Source organism: Corvus brachyrhynchos, unplaced genomic scaffold (assembly GCF_000691975.1).
Source record: "Corvus brachyrhynchos isolate BGI_N302 unplaced genomic scaffold, ASM69197v1 scaffold4, whole genome shotgun sequence".
NCBI lineage: Eukaryota > Metazoa > Chordata > Aves > Passeriformes > Corvidae > Corvus > Corvus brachyrhynchos.
In genome coordinates this window covers 7,241,864-7,266,082 of record NW_008237878.1, presented here as the reverse complement: position 1 = coordinate 7,266,082, position 24,219 = coordinate 7,241,864, and the positions used below count along the sequence as shown (strand labels likewise).

Here is a 24,219-nt window from a genome sequence, read left to right as displayed (position 1 = left end):
CCCTCCCCTTCCAGAAATTGGGATCCCTGCCCTGAGGCCGTGCGGCACTCGGCTCGCTTCTTCTCCCCGCCGCCTCTCCTTCCCCTCCGTGGTACCCCAGAGTGTCAAGGAAGGTCCTCCTCCAAGCCAGTTATCAAGAGGAAAAGTTTGGGAGCTGGAGGATGCTGTGCCTTTCCTCCTGCGACTTGGTGCTGATGCAGTGAAACACCGCAAGACACGGCGCCAGCTTTCAGTGGGTGTGCCTTAACCCAGGCTATATTTGATTGCCTACCTTGGCAAAACAATTTTAATTCCTGGAAATAATGTTTAGGATTTCACTGTTTTTTTGGTTTTTTTTCCATTTTCCCTGATGTAATATCCTGAAAAATTATCATGAAAGTACCTCGCTAAAAGCTGGGAGGGAGAAAAGAGTGCAGTTTTCCTGATTCAGTTTTGTTAAGCGGTTGTGCTGTTTCCCTTTTCTCCCCAGGCTGTGAGAGAACGTTTATCACAGTGAGTGCATTATTCTCCCACAATCGAGCCCACTTCAGAGAGCAAGAGCAGTTCACCTGCTCATTCCCTGGCTGTAACAAGCAGTATGATAAGGCCTGCCGACTGAAAATCCACATGAGGAGTCACACAGGTATTCACAGGGATGACTTGTACCTGGGGAAGTACATGGAACATAGTATGTAGAAAGTGGACTTCAGTGTGCTGGAAAAACTGAAAGTCAGGAAGGATGGCATGAGTTATTTGGAGTCAGTGAAAGCATTTGATTCTTGGCTTTCTGGGGACAGAAGTCCATCGAATCAAGTTGTCATGTGCAAAGTAGTTAAGGACATGCAAAGCTTTGGCTTTTGTCATTCTGCACTCTGTCCAGAAAAAAACTATCCCAGATCTATTCCCAAGTTCATAGATGTTCAAAACATTGCGTAAATTCTAATCTTGATACAAACAAACAGCTGAAAAACTCAGAACATGTGGAATGTATGTGCCAAGGTTTGGAACAGCAAGAAGATAAATTTCAGCTCTGGCAAGCACTTCTGATTCATAAGGACCACTGCAAAGCTGAAATACAGTCATGCCACTGGTGTGTCCTCTGCTGTCCTCTCTTTTCATGGTTTTACAGTTTTGAGGTTTTTTAAAGTGTCACTTGAAGTTCATAGGTGTGATGGAAACCAATTTCACATACTTCACAGTCTTGTAATCAAGACACAGTGACAGATCATGAAAACAGGGAAAAACAGTTCAGCTGTGTTTCTCTTTTGAGTAATGCTATTACTGGTTATTGAAGCACCTTCAAGGTATGAGGTGGACTGATGAGTACCTGTGCTCTCTGATGCAATAGCCTGGAGTTAAAGAAAGTCCAGATTGTGCGAGGAGGAAGGGATGTGATAGTACTCTGCAGTACATTGCAGGAGAGGCTGTTGAGTTGTCTTCTCTTAAATTAAATTAATTCAACTTAAGCAGGTTTTAATATTTTCTAGTAGCAGTATGTGTTTTTATATGAGATTATTAATGTAGCATTTTTTATTCAAGGTGAAAGACCTTTTATCTGCGACTTTGAAGGCTGTGGCTGGTCTTTTACCAGTATGTCCAAGCTTCTGAGGCATAAAAGGTAAAGGAAGCTTTTTCTGATTATACTGTCCTAAGCCACTGGCTGTTTGTCTTTGTTTCTCTTCCAGTAGCTAAGCAGTAGTGGATTTAATCATGCCAATGACAATTTCCTTCCCTGGTAGGAAACACGAAGATGACAGGAGATTCATGTGCCCAGTAGAAGGCTGTGGGAAGTCCTTCACAAGAGCAGAACACTTGAAAGGCCACAGTATAACTCACCTTGGTACAAAACCGTTTGAGTGTCCAGTAGAAGGTATTGCTCCACTCTTGTATGTGTTTCCTGGTAACTGGTGTGTATTTTTTCTAAAGGTTATGTGTGCTTAGTACAGAACTGGAACAATTTAGAGTGAATCTTCTGACAGGGTTTGAAGAGGTAAAACTAAATGGAAGACATTGTAACTGAACAAGTGATCATTCCCAGAGTTAGGAATGACAGCAAACTGTTGCATAATGTACCTTGACCACCCTCACCACTTCAGTGGGACTCCAGGAGCAAAGATTTTTGGGTCTGATGTGGAATATTCCGCTTTTTAAAGTAAAACAGCTCTACTTGATGATTGTTTCTCCTTTTGCTGGTGTTTCCAGCAGTTGTCATGAAGAATTTCAGATGCCATAGTGTGAAAAGGTTATGCTTTTCACACTGAATGACTTAAGAGTTTCATGTTGTCATAAATGGGTTGTTGAGCTGTCCCTACCCTTTGACAGGTTTACTTTCCTGTGGTTCCTCTGAGTGTATGCACAGGTGCTGCAAAATAGCAAGTAGAGAATACTCTGATTTGTTAAGACATTAAAGTGAAACTTCATTAAATTTGAAGCTTCAAAGCCTTATGTATCTTCTTGCAGGCTGTTGTGCAAAATTTTCAGCACGAAGTAGTCTGTATATTCACTCCAAAAAACATCTTCAGGATGTGGACTCGTTTAAGACTCGGTGCCCTGTTTCCAGCTGTAATAAATTGTTCACTTCCAAACACAGTATGAAGACACACATGGTCAAGCAGCATAACTTCAGCCCAGGTAAAGTGTTTGTCTCTGGCTATCAGAGGCTGAAGTGAAAAAATTAAATGTTTATTAAGGAAAATTAATAATGTGTAATTACTGATGTTGAAATCTGAGTCCCATTTATATGAATGACAGAATCTTCTCTGAGACTGAAGTTGGTTTCATCCTCCTCTAAAATTTTCATTGGGATCTCTGAGTATTGGAAACTGATACTTGAGCTTGACCTCTGAAATAGTGAGAAATTGCAGCAGTTTTCAATGAAGTAGAGCTTGTCTTTTTCTGTGCCATCTGTAGAGTATGAGGAAGGACTAAAAGGATTTCTCTTTTCACTTCTTTCACTCCTCTACAACCTGTACTTAGCCTGTACTGCCTTAGTGTTATTTTGTGGCAAGTGCTTTTGTAACTGGCACTTCTCAGTAAAGGAATGAACTTATTTCAGTAGGCTGCTTTTCCTTAAGTCTGCTTTCAGAGAAGTTGGGACGTGTTTTAGTAGGCTGAGAATATAGAATTTTATAGAATTTTAAGCTTTCTTTTCTCCCTGTTGTCTGTGAAAGCTCTGTCTTATAACCAAACCCTTCTCTTTCAGATCTCCTAACTCAGCTGGAAGCAACCAGCTCCCTCACCCCCAGCAGTGAACTCAGTAGTCCGGGGCAGAGTGATCTCAGCAACATTGACCTCGTATCCCTGTTCTCCAATGTGTCCAGTAACAATTCTGGAATTACAACGGACATGGCGCTGGTGAACTCTGGAATTGTCACAATTGATGTTGCTTCGGTGGGCTCGACGCTGGGAGGGAACCTGCCTGTCAGTAACAATTCCCTGAGCCAGGCAGTTGATCCCTTGATCCTGGTGGCGAGCAGTGACCTGCCCCAGAGCCTGGACAGTTCTCTCCTGCTGGGAACCAGTGCAGCAGTTCTACAGCAAAGCACTTTAAATTTGGATGATGTACAGACTGCCAATGCCGAAGCCTTGGGTTCGCTGGCATCTCTGTCAGTGAGGAATTCCAGTCAGGATGTGCATGGGTTGACATCCAGCAATAATTTAACAGTAGACACAGCCACTTTGACTCCTTCCAGCAGCCTCGGCAGCACCAATGTGCCTGAGTTACTGACACCAATTAAAGCTGAACGGAATTTGCTTCCCTGCTCAGATGTGGTTGGTCAGCAGGAGGGCAGCAAAGTAGTGACACAGTTTGTGTTCTCCAACCCTCCAGGGAGTTACAGTGCACAGAAGGAAATGGATCTTGGCGCAGTGACTGGCAGCTCGTTTTTGGTATGGAGTAACTGTATTCACTTTACCCCTAGATGCGACAGCCTGACTTTGGGGATATCCCTGGCTGCTCACACCTGATAGGGAGACCTTTCAGATTTTGCAGATCATGTATTTTGGCTCTCTTTTGATGAAAGATGTAGAACGGTATGTTGAGTAATGTGTTTCCACAAGTAGATTCAGTGTGGTGACAAGTTCTCCTAAGAAATACTGGAATTCTGGTGATTCAGGAAGAAGCCATCCGCCTGAAATGGACTTCGCAGGAATACATGTTACATCTTGTTCATTTCATTCCAGGGAAAGATTTGAGCTGTAACAGTAACTGCAGCGTTTTCACTTCAGTCCTCATTCCTGTTTTAAGTACTCTTCCCTTTCTGCTTCGTTGTGTTACTGCAGCCTTAACTTTTTGTTTACATTACAAAGTAAATGTTTACACTCTTAAAATGTGAACACTTACAAAGGTGGAGCTAACTTCTTTTTGTGTTGAACTCCAGATATTGAATAGATACAGGGAGTTTATTGAAACTCTAATCAGAAGATCGGGGAAAACTAGAATTCAGTGTTGGCAGCATAGAAGATAACTGCATCTGAGAATTCATTAGTCTGTGTTCATTGTCTTGTTTTGTTCTTAATTCCAAAAACCTTGCATCTCTGGGCTTTTTTTTTTTTTAACTAGGAGAGCAGTGGGTCTGCAAGAACAGACTACAGAGCCATTCAGCTGGCCAAGAAAAAGAAACAAAAAGGGAATGGCAGCAGCACAGGTGAGAAGCCATTAATTTTGTTAAATTTACTAAATAAAAATATTTACTATTTTTGGCAGTGCAGTGGGAGCAGGTTTCTGAGTAACATTCTTAAATGTCCCGTTCTGTTTATTGCTAGTTAAAATAATTATGCATGTGGTGTACCATCTGTTACTCAGGATAATCACATTCTGTGGAATATCAGATTCACAGGAAGTTTACAAAGAAAGCTGTGCCCCATGATTCATGACAAGACACTAGCTGTCCATCTCTTCATCTGCTTCTTAATTTCTTATTTAAACAAAAAAAATTAATGTCACTTTGCTTTCTGTTGTTTATGCTTTTGGTCTTACTTAGGGGGCTCTTTTACTCAGTACAGACAATGAAAATATCAGCTGGATTTTGCTTCTGTGTTTCACTTAGTAACAGTGTTAAGGAATTTATTTTTTGATTATCTAGATATACTCAAACCTCTTTCTTATACTTTAGCCTTGTAGAGAGTTCTTGTGCAGGGTGAGGTTTAGGTCATGATTCCAGATGTGTCCTCTTAGTTTGACTCAAAGCCATTTGATGTGAATAATAACCATTCCTTTGTCAGATCAAACGTGGTCCATGCCTCACTGGGCTTGCATGAGCTCAGGTTGTGTCTACCTTTGGGGCTGGGGTGGAATATCATATGTTTATGATATATCAATATAATTTGTATAAAGTGAGTTTAGTGCTGCCTTGCTGTCTCTTAGACCTTCCTCCTCTGAAAATCAAGGCAATGATTTTTGAGGTGGGTTAAGAGACTAGTTCTGATTTGAGAACCGTTGTGTTTGTGTATTTGTAAAATGCATACCTGCATAAATTCTGTCTGGTTCAGCGAATCATCATATGGAAGGATAAGTGCTTTATGAAACTAGTCCTAAGGGGCCTTGTATTATCAAACATGGGCATGTATCATCAAACATGTCGTTTGGACATTAGTTTAAAAAAGATGATTGCACTTTCCATGTCTCCTAAGACGACCTCAGAAGATTCCTGCTTCTGGTCCTGCTCAAGACTCCCAGTAGTCCACTTTTCTCCAGCTGTTGTCTCAATGCTACACTCTCAAAGGGGTCTAGAGAGTCTTGAATTTCTGATTGGTTTAACTAGATTGAGTGAATACTGTAGAGGGAAGTTTGGTGTTTAAAAAGAGGTTATCCAAGCCCTTCATTTATTACAGATTTTTTAAAAAATCCAAACAAAAACCTGAACAGCTGACAGGATCGTATTCTTACTTTTGTTTTGATTAGGGTTTTGGTTTTCAGCTTGTGATACAGCAGCTGGTTCATCCTGCTTTAAACTGAAAATAGCTTAAGGTTGTGATAGTTGTAGTTGTGTAGCCTGTTCTGCCTAGTAGTCCTTGAAATCTTTCTGTAAATAATGATCTTCACTATGCTTTTTTTACGGCTTAGAGAAATGATGTGCATGACTTCTCAGGAAATTAGTTGCAAAATTAAAAATAGAAAATGCGGTCCTGCTTCCTAATTCCTTTCCATAACACCACAAATATGCTGATATTTCTGTGCTGCCACAGGGGAGAGCCCTAAGCTTAGCAGATTGTGATTTTTTTAATGGTGTTCAAGTAAAAAGGTGCTCAGTCAGCAGCTGGAATTCTCCAGCTGAGTGCTCCCTGGCCTTTTAGCAGCTGTCAGATGGTGCTTAATTATGGTGCACTGTTGTGGGCATTTGCTGTGTAGTATAAACAGCTGCAGAAAGTTGAAAAACACTAGCTGAAAACTGGCAAATTCTTTCTGGACATTTAAATACTAAAACTGCTTTCTTTTAGGGGCATCTGGCTCTGGTCATAGGAAAAACAAGGGTGGTAAAGTAAGCCCTACCAACTTTTCGTCATCTATTCCTGGCAGTCGACTGAGTGGTAACATAGTTCTGCCAAATGGAGGACTGACAATAAGGGACTCTGCCACTGGAGCCCAGTATGTGCAAATTCAGCTTCTTCAGGTAAGAGCTGAGGAGAAAAAAAATATGCTCAGCTTCTCTGTTTTCCATACTCATATTTATGGAAGAATTTGAATACTTCTGAACTCAGGTACTACTGCCCCTGCATGGGGTCTTGAGCTCCGCAGTATTCTTATATTATTCCACCTTTTATTTACAAAGTAAATGAGATGGACATGAAAACATTCCTGCAGAAAGAAGTTTCTGCCTAAACTGTTATTTCTCTAATCTCTTGAAATAAAGCTTAAGATTTAAAAAAACCCAGACAACCTAATAATTGGGTGGGGACTGATTAGTGGACCGTGGCAGGTAATACATTTTTTGCCCGGTGCATCTGTGTAGTATTCAGAGAGAGGGTAAGTTCCTTCTCATTTATTCCTAACAACTCTGATATGGAGAGACCTAATGGCAGAGTTCTCCATGGATCTGGTTTTTTGATGGATGTTACGCATTTGTTATTTTCATGTTAATATCAGCTTCATGAAAACATGATGAAACTTGTTGCATGTTTCTGAGTGTTAGATTTGTTGAAAGATGAACCATTCCTTCCTGTTCAGATCTTGCCAGTGTTCCAAGTTGATGAGGACAAGATAGTAGGTTGTAACACTGAGCTAGGTTCAGATTTAAGTTGTAGTTAGCTTTCCACAGCTTTGTGGATCTAGGCCTTACTAGTACAGTGCAGTGGCTTTATCAGATATTTTAAGATTGTGAGGCTGAGTGAAATTTGCCATATTGTGCTGAGATACTTGGGGGTTGTGTAATTTCATCATGTTTCTGCATTCACAGGATGATTCCCCAGGAGAGGGAGATCTGCCCTTTCAGCTGAGCTCTCAGTCTTCCTCATCACATTCTCAGCTTACAGTGGATTTACCTGTTTACATACTTCAGGTACAGCGTGTCAAAGTAAAGACAGTTTACTGTGAGCACTCTCTTGTTCTGCCTGATGAAAATACCTTGTTTCCCTTTGGGAGCTGAATTTCACTCACAAGGAGTAGTAAGCAGAGAGCTGCACTGCATGACTTACCTTGTGTCTGTTACCAACCTTTGATACATCAGACGTGGTTGGTTTTTTCCTCTGTTACTGAGTAACGAATAACTAAATGTTACTCATTTTTTCTGAAATGCCCCATCCTTGTTTTCCTGATCCCATCCTGTACATACTAGGTGGGTCAAGAAAGAGGATCAGAATTGGAATGTTGCAGGCTACAGGAAGGGTGGGAAGCAGGAAGTAATATCTTGAGCCTAGATTTCAGAGTGGTGCTCTTATGGGAGTGTCAGTTATGTTAAAAAACCTGCTTGGGGACCTTGTCTTTGATAAACTCTGCAATGCACCTATTCCTGCCATGTGTGCTTCTCCTGGATAGAAAATAAAGCTTTTTTATTGAGGAGGGACACCTTCCTCAGAACCTAGAAATACAGGAGGAGTGGGATTGTTTGCCATAGTAGAGAGTTAGCAGAGGAAAAACTGATTTTAGATATTTTTCCATTAGTAATATTCATCTGAAGTGTTCTGTAAAAAAACTGTGGCAACACTGTTTGGGTGGATCCTGAAGTGGGAAATCTGTGGGTTTCCTGTGAGCCGTTCCAAGCATTTCTGTGGTGTTGGATAAATGTCAAGATAATCTTGCTGATAAGCATTGAAAGCATCTAGAGGTGAAAGCACTTCATGCTGTCTGTTTGCTTTAACAGGAACCACACAATTCCACTGAAGATGACGCAGGTTCTGATAACTCTCAGTTCACTGGAAGCACAATAAATTTACAGGATCTGGAATGACGATTATTAAGAACAGTTACTTGAAAACAAATTGGGCAATCATGACAGAGTGAGATAATTGTGTGGGTCTTTTTCCAAGGAAAATACAAAAAGTAGGAGAACCGAAGTATGGTTGCACTCTTTGTGATTTGCTAAAGGCAGTTGCAGCTGAAAGATTTTCTTAAAAAAATGTAAATCCCACTTGATGTGCCTGTGTAAGATAACCTGTCTGCCTGGTGGCTGGGGAGGCTGAGGCAGACTGTTGTACAGTGTTGTTTCAGGGAGAAGTACTTTGTTACACTTCAAACTGAGGTAATATTTACTGTTTTCACAGGAAAGCAAGTATTCTACAGCTAACAAGTGCAAATTTATAATCCTGCCTATGACAGTTAAGATTTTCCTTCCATTGGTTTCCCCTTGGAGCCAGGGGCATCAAGGAATTAAGAGCTAAAAACACACTTTTCCACACACACAAAAAAGGATTATTTTGGCCCCTGTGTTTTGGCAGAAAACTGGAATAAAATGTCACATATAACAAAATTAACGTTCCATGCCATGAAAATGAGATGCTCTAAAATCTTTGTTTTAGAAAGCTAGATTCTAAATGTTAACTTAGCTGTGAATCAGTTTGTAGCTCATGTTGAGTTTCTCCCTTTCCTTGCTTCTGCATCCCAAATACTTTGCTGAATTCTTCCAGCAAAACTTGAAAAAGAAAACTGCAATAGAACTGTACTCACTGTAAGTGATTAGCTAAGAGTCCAACAGCATCTGAGAGAGGTTTGTTTTATCTTTGTGTTCCCTTTTTTGGGAGGAATGTTGACCATCATGTAAATTTAAGCACCTTGATTTTTATCTCATCTATAAACCGCTGCCAAGTTACCTGTGAGCTGGCCACTACCTTTTTATTTGGGGTTGTTTGGTGTTTTTGTTTTGTTAATTGAACACTGTTAACACATGTTCTTTGTTGCTATCCCAGAGCGTCACATGCACGTGGAGCTTCCGTCTGGTTTACAAAATATGCAGTTGTCAGAGTATTTTGTGAGGGGGGAAAGTTGTTGCCCAGGAAGATTTGTCCCTGAAAAACTGCAGTTGCTCTTGGGGGTGGGGGGAGAGGTTGTATGTACTCTAACTTACCTGGATTGCAGACACCTAAATAAGTATAGGGTTGTATAGGGAAAAAAAACACCTTTGGTTATGTTTTAAGGTAGTAATTTAAATGTTTCTTATGGTGATGTCCTGAATGCCTGTAAAAGTATGTATAGGAGTTTGATAAAAGGCTGTTTGTACTTTTTTTTTTATTCTCAGTGAGGTGTGTGTATGCACGTATGTGTGTTTTCTTTTTTTTTACAAGATATGTAAGATATGTCACGGAGGAGAACGTTGTGATCTTTCTAATCTTGCACATATTTATTTATTTTACAGTTATACTGATGTTAAATTCACATGAGGTCGTTCAGAAATGCTTTTACTTCCTGTGCCTTTTGAACTATGTATGTGTCCATATAAATGCTTTTTTTGAGTGGAGACTTGGGGAGGAAAAAAGCATACAGGTTACAATGAACTTCAGCTCCTGATTTGTAGGCAGTATTATATCTCTGGTCAAACCAGCTTTATTTTTCTATCTAGCCTAACTGAGCATTGAGGTCTCTCTGTTCCTCTCACTCTGAGTTTACAGCTTATGTCCAGGGAAAGTCTGATCCCTCTCAGGCTGGATTTCCAGTTGGTAGATGAGAGCTACCTGATGGCTGTGACTGCAGCTTGGAGTCCGCTCCTGAGAGGTAGAAAGATCGGGGAGGAATTCTGCTGAAGGGTCTTGCTGTAGTGGTCACCATGCTCTCCCTGGAAGCTGAGACACCTCGAGCTCCCAATACCTGCATTATTCTCTTCTCAAGGACCATACCAGTTTGTAATCTATTAAAATGGCCAAGGAACACTCCATCTTTTTATGGGACTTGCAACCAAATCTTTCTACTTCTGAAAATGTACCTCACTCAGCTTTGTAAATGAATGTAAAGTGCTAACCTCTTGAGGGCGGAAAATTGGATCACTTGGCTTAGGTTCCATTGCTGGCAATGGATACCTGAAGAACTGCTGGTGCAAAAGGGTTAATAAAGCTTTTTTTTATGGTCAGTTTGTCACTGGGTGTTGTTCTTTGCATGGATGCATCTGACACAAAGGTAATTGCTGGCAGCTTGATTTCTGCAGAGAGCTTGTGTTTTTCCTTCGGTTTCGTCTTCTCCACTGTAGTGGGGTGAAGTCTATAATGACTTTGGATTAGAGCATAGCCCTCAGTTTTTACAGTCCTTCAAAAGACCTGTGATTGTCATAAATGTCTGTGAGGTGCCTGGCTTAGTTGTGCCTTAACAAGGATTGTTACCTAGGAATGTGATAGATCTCGGTGCTCAGGTTTGTAGGGATAGTGCTACTGGCATCAAAAACTGAATGAGAAAAGCATTGGTGCTTAGCAGGAGCTTGGGAAGCAAAATGAGAGAATTTTAATTTATTTTCTTAGGCAAAATATCGAAGGAGGGGAAAAAGGGTTGCAAACTTTCTCTGCAATCTTAGGGTAGGAGAAGGAAATTTCATGGGACAGTAAAGTTCAACTGAGCAAAGACTGACAAAATGTAGATCTACAAAAGACTTCCAGAACAGCATCAACCCTATGAGCTGTGGTTAAGGCTGTGCCATCAAGAGAAATAACATAATTGTTCTTCCTTCTCCTTATCTATTTCCTTGGCTGTTCTTTCTTCTTCCTGGCAGGTGCATTGGAATGCAAAGCCATTGTCTTGAAGTTCTGCAGAGGAGGACAAGGTGCTGCATCAGTGCTTGGTAGGGTGTCTGACCAGGCAGCTAAAGCTGCCCTGTGCTGCCAGGCTGGGGGGGGGCTGTGGCCCTTGCCCTGATCTCTAGGCAGACTGCAGGGTGTCTGCTGAGTGTGCTTCTGTATTGGAAAGCGAATGTGAAGCACCTGAAGGCTGTTTGCGTGCTCCTGCTTCAGCTTCTACAACTCACTATTGTACCTACTCATTAGTGCTGTGTCAGGAAGAGGAGGGGGAGTTGGAGATCCAGAGAAATATCAGAGGGAGGCTACAGAACCCTCTATTTTATTTTCTCTTGGCTAAAAGGGCAGGGACTCAAGGCCTCTGCTCTCACCTGTGCTGTCCCTGCTTTGGTGTGTGCCAGAACTGGTGTGTCCTCACGGCCGTGTTCAGCTGGGGAAGGTGTAGCAGGAGCCATGGCAGAAGCTCGGCACCGAGCCTCCCAAGGGGCCATAGCACAGTGTGGCAGGATGTGGAACTTGTCAGAAAAGGTGTGGTTTGATGGTATGGCTGGGCTGATCTAGGGCCTTGCTGCCATTATCAGGGATGTCCTGCTGCTGCCCCGCTCCCCTTTTTTCGGCACCGAGCCTCCCAAGGGGCCATAGCACAGTGTGGCAGGATGTGGAACTTGTCAGAAAAGGTGTGGTTTGATGGTATGGCTGAGCTGATCTAGGGCCTTGCTGCCATTATCAGGAATGTCCTGCTGCTGCCTGCTTCCTCATTTGCCAATTTTTGTGCTTTGTTTAATACAGCCAAGTTAATGAGTTGAAATGAGCTTACTGAGAATTGGTAAGTAGTGAAGGGGGCCATGTGGTCAAGAGAAGGATGATGGAAGGACACTGAGCTGGAATAATGTGCAGTGTGACTGACTTCCCAGCAGTGGCTTAAGTTACATCACTCTTGTAAATTGGGCTACACCTGGCTACAGGTGCCATCCCCACACAGCTGCGGAGGCCCCTTAATAACACTTTTCCCTTAAACACTTGATACTCAGTGTACCCCCAGCTTCTCCAAAGTGAGCTGTTGAAGTGAGGTGTTTCCACAGACCACTGCACTTACCTTTTTTCCTTCAGGTAGCTGTGATCTTTCCATGTCCCTTTTCAATCCTTCATCCTGCTGCTGCTTCAGTTGTCTCTGCTTTTCCTCTCTGAGCCTTTTGAAGAGAGGGAATAAAGGATGGGTTAAATGCGCCATGCAGCTACACCAGATGTGCTTTTGACACACAGCATCAACATCTAACATTACATCTTATATCACACCTTACATCTAACCATTGGAACTCGGGGGTTTGGGTACAGCTGCTGCTGGAGTTGGTTGCTGTGAAGGGGTAAGAGGGAGGCACTGCCTGCAGCTGGTCCTACTCTTTCTGGAGTGATGGGTGGAAAAAGCATGTCAGGCTTTGCAGCAGACGTTGGACAGTTGATCTCTGTTAAAGACATGCTCTGCACCCCTTTCAGCAGGTGACATGCCCTGCAGTTGACCAGGATGCTCACCAGCTGTGGGGAGGGGTGATGCTTATTGTATCCCCAGTTCTCACCAGTGCACCAGGTCTGTAACACACGGGGGTGAGCAGGAGGGTGTTACACCCACGGGGCTACACTGGGCCCGGAGGGGCACAGTGCAGGCCAACACTGGTGCTCCTGTTCCCTATGGAAATGAAATGCTGGAACAGAAATGGGCTCAAGGTATGGAACACTGGTGCAGAGAAACTGCAGTCTTAACTGTGTGATCTTAAGGAAAATGTTTAATGCTCTTTGAAGGGTTTGTTGTGTTTTAGTTTTTGGGGGTATTTTTCAGGTTTTTTTTGGTGGGTTTTTCATTTGTTTGGTTTTGGTTTTTTGGTTTTTTTTTTTGATTGGTTTTGATTTTTATTTGGGGGGTAGAGTGTGTGGTATCTTTCCTGAATTATTCTCCTCCACCATTCTCCACACCAGCATAGAATAAATGTGTGTCTTACTTATTTTGCAATTTAAGAGTGCAAATCCATTCACAGAATATCAGGAAGAAGCACCATACCTTTTCTACTACACAGCTGAATAAAGATGCAGAGAAAGAGAAGAAGCAGAAGGGAAATGTCACTGTTCAGGCTTTAAATCCTCACTCTAATCTGTCTGATTCACTTGAGGATGGCCGGATACAGTCATCAGTTCAGTTATCTCTGTTATTTGTGAGGGGAAATCTTGTGTAACTGGGCCTAAAGGAATGTGTCTCATCTTGGGACTTACACTGATTGTGTTAATTGCTACTATTTAATCTAGTAACACAAGTTAAACTAAGTTTTGTAGAAGAAACATTTCAAAGCTGGAGTTGTTGACAAATGCCCTTATGTACATATTAAAGCCTGACAAAATATCAGGGGAAGGCAGACTGTGTTAACTTGAGGTTTAATTTTCTATTTATTCAGCTTAATTTTGTTACTGTAAATTCTTTTCTTAAAGCGACGATTCTCATCATAGAATCTGTTATTGTTTGTGGGTTTAGTGTTTTCTTTTTTATTCTTCTAGATTTTTCTAATGTAGCTTGCAGGTCTTTTCTAACGTAGCTGTGGGCTGCTGGTCACTGACAAGGAGATGCAAGTTCTATGAATGTAGAACCCTTACAGAAGTAAAATGGGATGGATTGCTCACATGGGATTTCAGATTGCTGCTAGAGTTTTTTGGGTTGATTTGACTCTTTCAGCTGTCAACACTTAAAAATAGAGACATTTTCCAGAAGAGGGTCTTGCCTTACCTTGCCCTCTGTTCCTTTCTTATGGCTTTCACAGCCTTTTCTATCTTTGCTGCTGGGATTCTCTCCACGCTGTCCAGCAAGTCATTGAGCTTTTTTTCTATTACCTTTAACATCTCTACTGTTGGCAGGTTTGTCTCATTGTCTCCAGTGCAGTGCAAATAGACTTCCAGCACCTTCTTGTTCAGGCTTGTCAGAATTTTGTCCTAGATGTGACAGGAGATATGGTGAGTGGCACATCTGGATTCTGCCAAATACAACCATCGTATCCCTCCAAACCCGAAGGAAATCCATACTGGAAACACTTTAATCCCCTCAACAAGACTCAGTTGCTTGTTTCCTGCTTGGCTAACGGCAATGACAGGGACAGATGGCTGTATTGAGCCATTCTCCTGTTGGTTTCATCTTCCCAGTTTGGCTGTGACCTGGGACAGGTGGCAGCTGCCCAGTTGTCTCTGCAACATCATCACCTCACAGCAGCTTCATGGAGCAGACACGTTTGCCCCAGTTTGCTGCCTCAGCAGTGCCCCAAACCTCCCTTGCTGTAGCTCCATTGCTGGGAAACAGTGCTGGTCCCTCCCCAGTGCAACCCCTGTCTGCTCTGCTCCCGGGATGGATGTGGCTGGTGGAGAGGAACCACTTGTACACACGTGAACCCCCCTTGCCTGGATCCCAGCGCGTACCTGGTCATCAGCTTCGTGTTCTCCAGAGGAGAAGAGCTGAACTTTGAGCTTCAGATCGGCTACTTTCTCTTCTTCCTTGGCGACAGTGGCTCGGAGGGTGTTTACCTGCTGTTTCAGCGCTGCCAACTCCTTCTCCCTAGAGGAGAGAGAGAGAGAGGAGGTATTTGGAAAGCGCACCTCTGGAACACAGGCTCTGCTCTCCGCAGCCTGGGTTGTTCCCTCCTGCTGCCGGCAGATGGAGATAACACTTCAGCCTTTCCTGGGAGCTTGCATCCGCAGCCCGAGAGCACAGGGAACTTCACGTTTTTTCTGGAAAAGCAGTTACTGTGCTGGTGTGGGGGAGGGAAAAGTAGCATAGCTAAACATTCAAGGCTTTTTAGTAAGTCAGTGGGGGATCCAAATTACCCTTAAAACTTCCACAAGGAGATAAACTGCATTTTAAATGGGAATATATATGTCTAGCTGCCACCGAAATTGTAGATAACAATGACACTTGGGTTCCCTGCAATCTTCCTCTAGGAAGGTTTTGCACTGAGTCAGCATAGGTGCTGCTCTGGGTCGCTCCAGGAATTGCCTTGTTTCTTCCTTTGGTCTTCATGAGAATTACACTATACTTATATCCACGCCAGGATGCTTAATGCATCAGTTCCCTAGCCTGTGGCTTTAGGACTAAGGAATTAGTCCCCAGCTCAATTCTTATCTCCTTTAGTAAGCATAGGTGGAGCTCACAAGGAAGACCCTGCTGTGTGAGCAGCATTACCGTGCTCTGCGATGGGGAGGTGTCTGTGGGGGCAGAGGGGTCACTTATGTCTGAAAGGTGGAGCACAGCAACACCTTCCCATCACTTGCAGGGTTACACTTACATGCTTTCATGTGTGGTGATGAAAGTGTGTCGGACCTTGTTCCAGCTCTCCTCAATATCCTGGGAGTTGTGGATGTAGGATATGTTCTCATCCTGCATCTCCATGAAAGTAGTCAGCAATTGTTCGGGATCGGTAAAATAGAGCTCAGGCTCCTGGAGTGGAAAACACGTGTGATGAGTTTTTTCCCTTCTCTAGCTTCCATTCCACTGAACTACACAGAGGCTGGGCTGCACCAGCCCTGGCTGTTCAAATGCTCTTCCATCTGGAGAAGTCCGTGTTTGTCCATGTACAAACATGCCCCACCTTCCTGCCATGTGGGTAGCTTTGCCTCAGTAACTCACCACCGAAACAAATTGTACTTTGGGGGGTAAAAAGTGTTGCAAACATCTGTGAGTGGGAAAGCTTCAATTTCACCTGTAAGCCAGTAACTGCACTAATTTAAAAATCTTTCATTATATGATGTCATATCTCATGGGAGGATGGCAAGCTTAGAGATGATGGTAGGTTTTTGGAAAATGAAGGAGGAAAGTTAAACTAAGGTATTTATAATATGTGTTGCCAAATCATGAACATTTATGAATGTTTAAACATACATTTATAATTTGTAACTACAGTAACTCCTCAATACTGTGACTAATGGTTAAAAGGTGAGGGAAATTAGTAACATTGGTAAATGATGCAGGACAAACAAAATGCAAATATTTCAACGTAAGACTTCTGACCTTGTCTTCATCCGAGCTGATTTCACTTTCTGCATCCTCCAGTGAACCTCTGAAAAAGCATTTTGTGTGTTAGGCCCTTAGAGAAATGACAGCTCAGAGCAGACCTCGTTAGTGACATATGAACACTGTTATTGTTCACTGTCGCTGTTTACTCCTGAGCAGTCCTTTGCACGTTCCCACCTTTGCGCCCGTGCAGCTGTAGGATATTTAGGGGTCAGTAGGGTCTAGGGGTCACACAAACAGGCAGCACAGGAGCTACTTTTGTCCATGAACAAGCTGCCTTTTGTGCTGCTCTGGGTTGTGCTGGCCAGTGCAGCTGGAACATGACACATCAACCTGAACTGAGGGTGTTGATCCAAATGCCTTTAAACTCACTGGGAGGCTTTGTTTAATGCTTCTTTACACAAGAGCTGGAAGAGGGGGAAAGGGTGCCTGGCTGCTGTTGGCAGCTCAGTCTGCTCATCACATTCACTTGTACCTATCACCCTGTGCCATGAAGGATTAAAAGCCTCTGTTTGCATCATCTTAGTGCCAGCCCCACTTGGGGCAGGCTCTCAGCAGAGCCTTTGAGGACAGAGCTCACTTGGAGCAGGCATATAGGTACTGACTTGCACTCGTGACAGCTTTCTGCTGGTACTTGAATCCAGTAAACCCCAGATCTTGGTATGCCCAGCAAAGGTGAGCAGTGGGATTCCCCTGTGCTGACTCCCAGTCAGCTGAGTGCTCTTTATAGTACTTAAGTCTGTTGTTGGCATTGTCTGGTACTTACAGTTCTCTTGACAAAAGAGGCTTCAGGAAGTGTTTGAGCTGTGGCATGACATCATGTGACCTGAAATCCAAACTTTCTGAGAACAGCAGGGAACTTGGCATATCCGTAAAACTGATGCTAGGGGCAGTGCTTGTCCCGGCTGCCAGACCCTGGTCTGGAGACAAGAGGAGGTGTCCACTTAGAGCCTGGGGCTCTCTTGCAGGGAGGAGCAGCAGCACTTTCCTGGCACTCACCCTGCTCGGTGGTGGGGGCAGGTGCAGCACTTCTTTCATTAACTCTGGATTCTGTTTTCGCATCCTTTTCTTTTTCGTGCCTTTTTCTGTGTTCCTCCTGCCACTCTTTTGGAGATAGCTGGTAGAGGATGTCCCTGTACATCTTGTACTCCTGCAGAGTGTCCTCCAATCTGGAGATATCACTGGGTTGAGAGAAGTGGACAAAGTTTGTTAGCGGGGAGGGAAGCTCCTGTTTGAACAGGTTGTTTCTCACTCTTGATACTGAGTTTCATCCAGAGAAGGGGAGAGAGGACGCATGTTTTCATGGTTTTCATGGACATGCAAAGGCAAATGGGAACCTGCCCTCTGTGCTTTCTGTGGTTTCTCATGTGGAAACTGCCTGGTCATATCTCTGGCCAGCCCTTTGCTATGGTACTGAGCTTGCTAATTTTTGAATTTTTATTTGAAAAGAGATGAGAAATTTTTCTAGCTCAACTCATAATGGTAATTATAGTTATTTCTTTTGTCTTTCCCTAGGTCCCCATTAAAATGCATTACTTAGTTTTGTTTGGATTTTAATCTGATGTTAGGCATTTAATTTTGGGTTTGGAATATTTATGCTTTAAAATGTCATTAGGAAACTAGATGAGTTGTTTTAGAAACAAAGCCAGCATCTGGAAAACAAAAGCATAAACATTTGGACTCTTAAAATGGAACACTTTTAGAAATCTATCCCCTGTAAAGACTGGGAAGCTATAGCACTGTGGGAGCTGTTAAAGGTTAGGCAGGAGTAATGAGCAATCTTACCTTTGGATTTTCTTTATTTGGGTAGTGATTCCCTGGATCTCTGTTACTTTCTTTGTCTTTGCTGAGGTTTCTCTTTTGGCCCTAGGAAAGGATGCATAAACATAAGCCATTAAACAAAGCAGTAGTGAGTAGTGAATTGAGGTGCCTATGAAACAGTGAAAAAGATGCGATATGAGCCCTGGAAATCTGCGTTGTAGATGTATCCCAGGAGATGCTTGGCTCCTGCCTGAAGACCCTCTTTCTCTTGGCAAAGCATGGCATTCCAGTGTTCAGGCCTCCCTAATGTGGCTGCTGCTGAGCATCAGTTGCAGCTCTGCCCTTGTGATACCTTTAATGGGCCAAAGTGCTCAATTTGCTTCACTGAAGGGACTGTGAGGGGTTGGGTAGAGGCATCTCCCTCCAGTAAGGGTGTTGTGAGAAGAATGGAAGTGGTGGGGCCACCAGCAGGTTCCTTGCTGCCACCAGATCAAGGGCTTTTGTGCAATGAGAGTATTCCCTGGCTATTGTTCTCCTTCCTTTTATTGAATGTGTGGGAAGAAAGTACCACGAGAACTGTAACTCTGGGAAACTCAGGGTGTTCAGCCAAAACCCGGCAGGGAGATCAAGCAGCAAATCTCCTGTGCCCAGAATGAAATAGCACACAGGTGGTTCCATCAACATTCCTTACATTCTCAGTGCTTCAACAGAGCTATTATGGTTCTCCTTCAGGAACTCATCAAACATGGCAGCCTCCTTCTCCATCCTTCTCTCAGCCTTTTCCAGTTTCTTTTCCTCGTTCTTTGCTATGTTCTCCATCCTTTCAATTTCCCCTCGCTTTACTGCAATGGTGTACTGAAATGAACCCCAAAGGCAACACAGTTACATCAGCTGGTTGGTTTTAAAGCTACATTGGTTTAGCTTGGTACCTGGTTACCAAATGCCTGGCAGCTGTGGGCAGAGAGGGTAAGGATTTCAAACCCAGGTGTGTGACTTAGTGCAAGCCAGGTACATGGAGGCCAGGAATTATTTCAGAAGGAACATAGCAAATTAGCAGTGAATCTAAAGACAGAATTCAGAAGTCCCAGCACTGCATTAACTCCTGGCTGACAAAGGTTGATTCAGTTGTGTTATAGCACAATAATAGAGGTGACTAATGGGGATATTCCAGCACAGTTACTCCATTCCCTTGAGTTCAGAATAGCTCCCAGCTACAATTTATGTATAGGACAGCAGTAGCCAAAGGTCAGTATATCTGTGCATCTCACAAATGGAATTGTTTCATGGTGGCTACTGAATGATGGGAATGACCTACATTCCTGTATTTCTTGGCTGGGAATTGCTGGGCGACAGACTCTGAGTGACTGAAACACAGGACTTGGACAGTCAGTTCATGAGGTCTGATGTGTGCCACTTTGGAAAGATCTCTAGGCAGTAGATCTTAGGAGAATAAACATCAAAACAAAGCAACACAGGGAAGAGTAATTAAATGAACAGAAAGTAACATGCTGAAAGCCAAGTACCTCAAGAAAAAAGATTTGTTTTCTGTCCTGTAGGTAGCCATGGAAAGTCTCCCTGTTTAATGCATAGCCTGAAATTAGAAAATAGAGTTGCTTAGACTATGGAGGGGGAAATATGGCCAAGGCAAAACACAGTGAATATGTAGGCTGCCATGAGCATGGATCTGGCTGGCATTGGAGTCAGCAATATTGATTATTGTATTCTAGTTATAACCTTGTTTAGGATCAGTTTTGTATGGGTTTTCATGGAGTAAAACCAGGTAGAACGGAGTGGAGAATCTGGTCCTTGTCCTCTAGACATTAATGGCAAATCTACTCCTCATGTCAGAGCCAGAGAATCTAAGCCTGTATCCATTAAAATCCAACTTTAGGTTGGCTTAGTAGAAAGGTTTCCATGATGCAAGATCCTGCAAACTCTCAGCTGGCTGCCAGCTCAGCTGCTGCAAGGCTGGTGGAACCCAGGCTACTGTGAGGGGTGGCCCTTGCTCTGTACGTAAGAGCCTGAGCTGGAGACGGCTCAGGCACGCAGAGGTTGGCAAGGTACAGCACAGAACTGTCTGCATGACCTCACCAAAACCAGCCAGAGCCAGCTGCTCCTCCCATGCCCTCTTTGGCCTTTGCTTTAGGCTGTTACCCAGCTGAGCAGCACCACTGCACAGACAGCAACTGTTCTCCACCTTTTTTCATGGCTAACTTCCGTGAAAGCAGCTCCTGAAGAACTTTTAGTCTCTCTTCACATGTTGCCTCTTTTCTGCTCTCCTCTTCTTCCTCCCTTTTCAAAGCTCTCCTCAACCCACTTTTTGCCTTAATTTTAGTGGAGTAAGTAGTTTTCTCATGGACTTTCATAGTCTTCCTCTTTTCACGTTCCTGTGAGAAATCAGATATGTGGACAGTTTGATCTTGTGCTTTATTTTAAAGACATGAGTAAGTTATTGACAGCCTAGAAATTTGCGGAGTGCTGATACCCTGCTGATGCATGTTTGCCTGGTTTATCTGACTAATCCAAATAATATTCTCTCTCGAGGCAACTGAAACACTAAATTTCTTAGCACTTGTTCTCATTAGTTTGTTGATTTGTATTCTGCATCCATCCACCAGCTGTGCCAGTTTGTACCCACTCAGTGTCCTCATTTTTCCTTCCTGGGTTATTCCTGTGAGCGAATGGAAATTTTCTGAGATTCATCCTTTGAGTCCCCCAGTTAAAGGAGGACAGCCCACACTCAACCAGCTCGGTCCAGCTTTCACAAAGACATTTAAACCATTAAGTTCAGATTGAGAGGATCTATTCAAACCCACTCCAGAACCTTCTGGAGGGTAAAAGGTGTTCCTGCTCCTTGCTTTCACATGGACTGAAATGTAGTTCAGTGCTGTCTGCCCAAGTTTGGGCATGGTTTATGCTGAAGACATCACTCATCAGACAGCCTTAGTGTACCGCTTCCTAAGCTCTTCCCCACAATTTTACAGTGACCTTCAACCCAAGCAAAAACCAGACTGTATGAGTCACCAGTGTGAGGTGAGGAGGGCTTGCTTTAGACCTCTTGCTTCCTTCCATGCTATGCCAGGCTGTGCAACCCCGTGCAACAATCAGACCTCTCAGAGATCACGAAATCACAGAATTTGGTGTGGGACCTTAGGGATCATTTAGTTCCAACCCCCTGCCATGAACATGGACACCCCACTATCCTGGGTTGCTCAAAGCCTTGTCCAACCTGGCCTTGAAACAGTTCCAGGGATGGGGCATTCATAGCATCTTTGACCAACCTGTGCCAGTGTCTCACCACCCTCACAGTAAAGAATTTCTTCCTAACATCTAATCTAAATCTCTCCTCTTTTAGTTTAAAGCCACTCCCCCTTATTCTATCATAATCTGCTTGTGTAAAATTTGTTCTTTTTTTTATAAGCACCTTTTAAGTACTGAAAGGTCACAATCAGGTCTCCCTGGAGCATTCTCTTCTCCAGGCTGAACATCCCCAGCTTTCTCATGAAGAGGTCTTTTGATCTCTCATGCACTAAATTTTGGTATTCTATTGGGTGGGTGCCTGCCTTAGTAACTGCTTGTTATATAGTTTAGCCTAAAGCATGTGTACATACCGCCTGTGCCTTTTTAATTTCCTTGTCCCTCATTGAGAAAAGTTCAGTATCTGGTGGGACTTTAAATGGATTTTTCATTGCGTTTCCTTCATCCTCTTCTGTGCTTTCTGGGAAAAAAAAAACCAACCAAAAAAAAAAACCAGGATGAGGACATAGAAGATGTGAAGCTGAATATCTGGACCCAGTGGAAAGGAAGTGGGATGTGCTGTGTCACACCTGGAGGGTGGGCTGTGCTCCCAGCTGCAGATGTCTAACAATGCTGGATCAAGGGCAGGGAGCTGGATAGGGCTTCTGAGAAGCCAGTGATAAAATGGAGACCTCTGAACGGTTTATATCACTTGACCATATCTTATGATCAACAACAGCATTTCAGCCAGGGATTTTTCTAAGTCTGTAGCTGTTTTACCCATTTCATCTGTTTTGAGGCAGAAGAACCTGACTTCAGGCGTCTCCTCTGACATGACAAGGAGAAGGTGCCGGAGCATTGTGTCCTTACCTGACAGCGCAAGGTGGGTTTCCATTTCAGTTTTGTAAGAGAGACTTTTAGATGTTGATGCTGTATGTCAGGATGCTGTCTTTGACCCTGGCCCAAAGAAAATCATGAACAAATCAGTCAGCTGGGATCTGCCAGTAATTGATGTGGTAAGTTTTACAGCAGTGATAGGCTGAGGGGCTTTCTGTGTCTTTACCACTGAGCCTTTAGTGTCTGTAGCAATTAACAAATAGCTCCATTAAACTGGAAAACATACATGTTCTGACCTCCAAAAGGAGATGTTAATCCCTGGCTTATGTGAAAGCTGTGCAAAAGACAGGCAAACTGATGGGAAAGCAACAAAACAAATTTGGAGATAGCAAGCAACCCAAGTCCCTTGTCTCTTTTTCCACCCAGTCACCAGTTCTGATCCACACCCATGCTTTTTCATCCTCCTGTTACTAGTTCACAAGCTACATTTTTACTCACTAAAGCTCTTCCCAGTAACTGATTCAGCATTGTGGATTTCTTGCAATAAGCCTAAATGATAGTTGGACAGCACAGACACACTTTACAGAACTCTGTTGCCTTTCATTTTAGGTTGGCAAACTGTTGAAGGTTACTTTTTTGTTTCTCTGACTCCAGTCTTTTTGTAGTTCTTCCTACGGATCCTAAGGGACAAGGCATAATTGGAATGATCTCACTTACAAAGAACAGATAGACCATTGTTAAAGCTCTCCTTTAATCACCAAAGGCAGCAAGCTGGGCTCAGTGAGGTATTAGTTCAATTGATGCAATTCTGCTGCTGGCACCATTCCTGATCTGCACGGCTATAAGACGCCGTAGAAAATATCCTCTTCTGCTTGCACTAGTTTTAGGGCTATTTTAGAGCATCAGTTTTTGCTCTGAACAGCCTCCAGTTTTTATGTATTTTGAGCTAAACTCATCTGGCCTAATTTCCATGTCCGTCCTTGGTGCTTTGTGTTTTTTCTGCAGCTGCCCAATTAGTATCTTATTCTTTAGAGGTGTCAAACTTCCCCTGCTGAGACACAGAGGGTGAGATAAAATTTAGTCTGTTTGAATATATCCCAGATGTTTTCTCTCTCCTTTTCAGTTCTTGAAGTACCTTTTACCAAGAACCTCCTTGACTGGTTACTTAGAGTTCAAGCCTCTCTGAACTTTGATTAATGTAAGAGAATATTTTTCTCTAGGGGTCTCTCATCTGCATCCTGGAACAACATCACCCCTGCTGCTGCTGTGAGTTTTGGAGAAAGCCCAGTCAGGGCAGGGTTGGGCAGGCAGTTGAATGCCTAAATACAGTTTGTGAACCTTGCAGAGCAGTTGCAGCAAGCACCTGGAGCTTCAGCCCTCGGTGCACACCTTGATTTCTGTAATCTAAAACCTTTTTCATAAGAATTTTCTTGTTCCTTGTGGTTGATTTAAATTCCTTCTACAAGCAATGAGTCTGAAAAGCAGGACTAGACACTGGCATATGGAAAATAATTGTCAGTGCAACCCTCAGAGATAAAAAGTGCTTTATAATATAATTTTAGCTAAGTATAGGAAACTGTATGTATGATTAACTTATAAATATTCATTTTTATTTTTTTTTTTTTTTTTGTTTGAGGTTGCTGGGGTTTTTTAATAGGTTGTTTGCACAGCACTTTGGAAATAATGCCAGAAGCTACAGAAGCACTAGCTCTGCTAATTAAAATTATTAAACTCAATAATGCAAATAAAAAGTGCTTCATTGCTAGAATCATTTGGCATATATTTCCCTGCCTCTGACATTATGTTCCAGTAGCTGCATACGAGCAGTATGTGAATCAATAGATAAGGTATTAATGGTTTTAATTCACTGAAAGCTTTATTTGGTGCTTTTCCCTAGCATCAGGTTGCTGAGCCAAAAAAAAAAAAAAACAACGACCTACTGGGTAGTCTCATTTCACCCCACCCACCCCTCCACTCCCTGCAAAAGAAACCCCAAACAACAACAAAAAACCAAACCAAAACAAAAACAAACAGAAAAAAAAAGAAAGTAAGGGGGAAAAAAAGAGAAAAAAGAGAGAAAAAAAAGGCAAAGTAAATATGCAGACAGTTCTAAAAAATAGCGCAGTAAATGCATCCCCCATGTTCCCAGAGCACAGGACGAGCACAGGATGTCACCCAGGCGCGGCACCTGTCCCCCGTGTGTCCCTAGCAGAGCTCTCTGCGCA

The 24,219-nt window shown here is 43.0% G+C and overlaps 2 protein-coding genes across 2 annotated transcripts in view; one reads left to right on the top strand and one right to left on the bottom strand.

Moving 5' to 3' along the window:
- Positions 1-10,472, top strand: part of ZXDC (ZXD family zinc finger C) — a gene marked incomplete at its 5' end in the record, with an annotated part of 14,465 nt that extends 3,993 nt beyond the window's left edge. Inside the window, 9 exons of the mRNA XM_017732534.1 lie at positions 470-622; positions 1,519-1,597; positions 1,719-1,849; positions 2,440-2,610; positions 3,182-3,867; positions 4,541-4,625; positions 6,418-6,590; positions 7,374-7,475; positions 8,277-10,472. Coding sequence (XP_017588023.1) covers positions 470-622; positions 1,519-1,597; positions 1,719-1,849; positions 2,440-2,610; positions 3,182-3,867; positions 4,541-4,625; positions 6,418-6,590; positions 7,374-7,475; positions 8,277-8,363 — 1,667 coding nt within the window. The remainder of the gene's footprint in view (positions 1-469; positions 623-1,518; positions 1,598-1,718; positions 1,850-2,439; positions 2,611-3,181; positions 3,868-4,540; positions 4,626-6,417; positions 6,591-7,373; positions 7,476-8,276) is intronic.
- Positions 10,314-22,117, bottom strand: CFAP100 (cilia and flagella associated protein 100). The gene is made up of 14 exons (XM_008632244.2): positions 22,028-22,117; positions 21,532-21,638; positions 20,118-20,307; positions 19,444-19,511; positions 18,612-18,775; positions 17,945-18,025; positions 17,159-17,340; positions 16,926-17,079; positions 16,157-16,205; positions 15,435-15,586; positions 14,572-14,707; positions 13,892-14,094; positions 12,221-12,314; positions 10,314-11,136 (listed from the first exon to the last, which is right to left on the bottom strand). Exons 1-14 carry the CDS (start codon positions 22,050-22,052, stop codon positions 11,068-11,070), a joined length of 1,674 nt encoding a protein of 557 aa, XP_008630466.1. The 5' UTR covers positions 22,053-22,117; the 3' UTR covers positions 10,314-11,067.
- Positions 22,118-24,219: the final 2,102 nt, after the last annotated feature.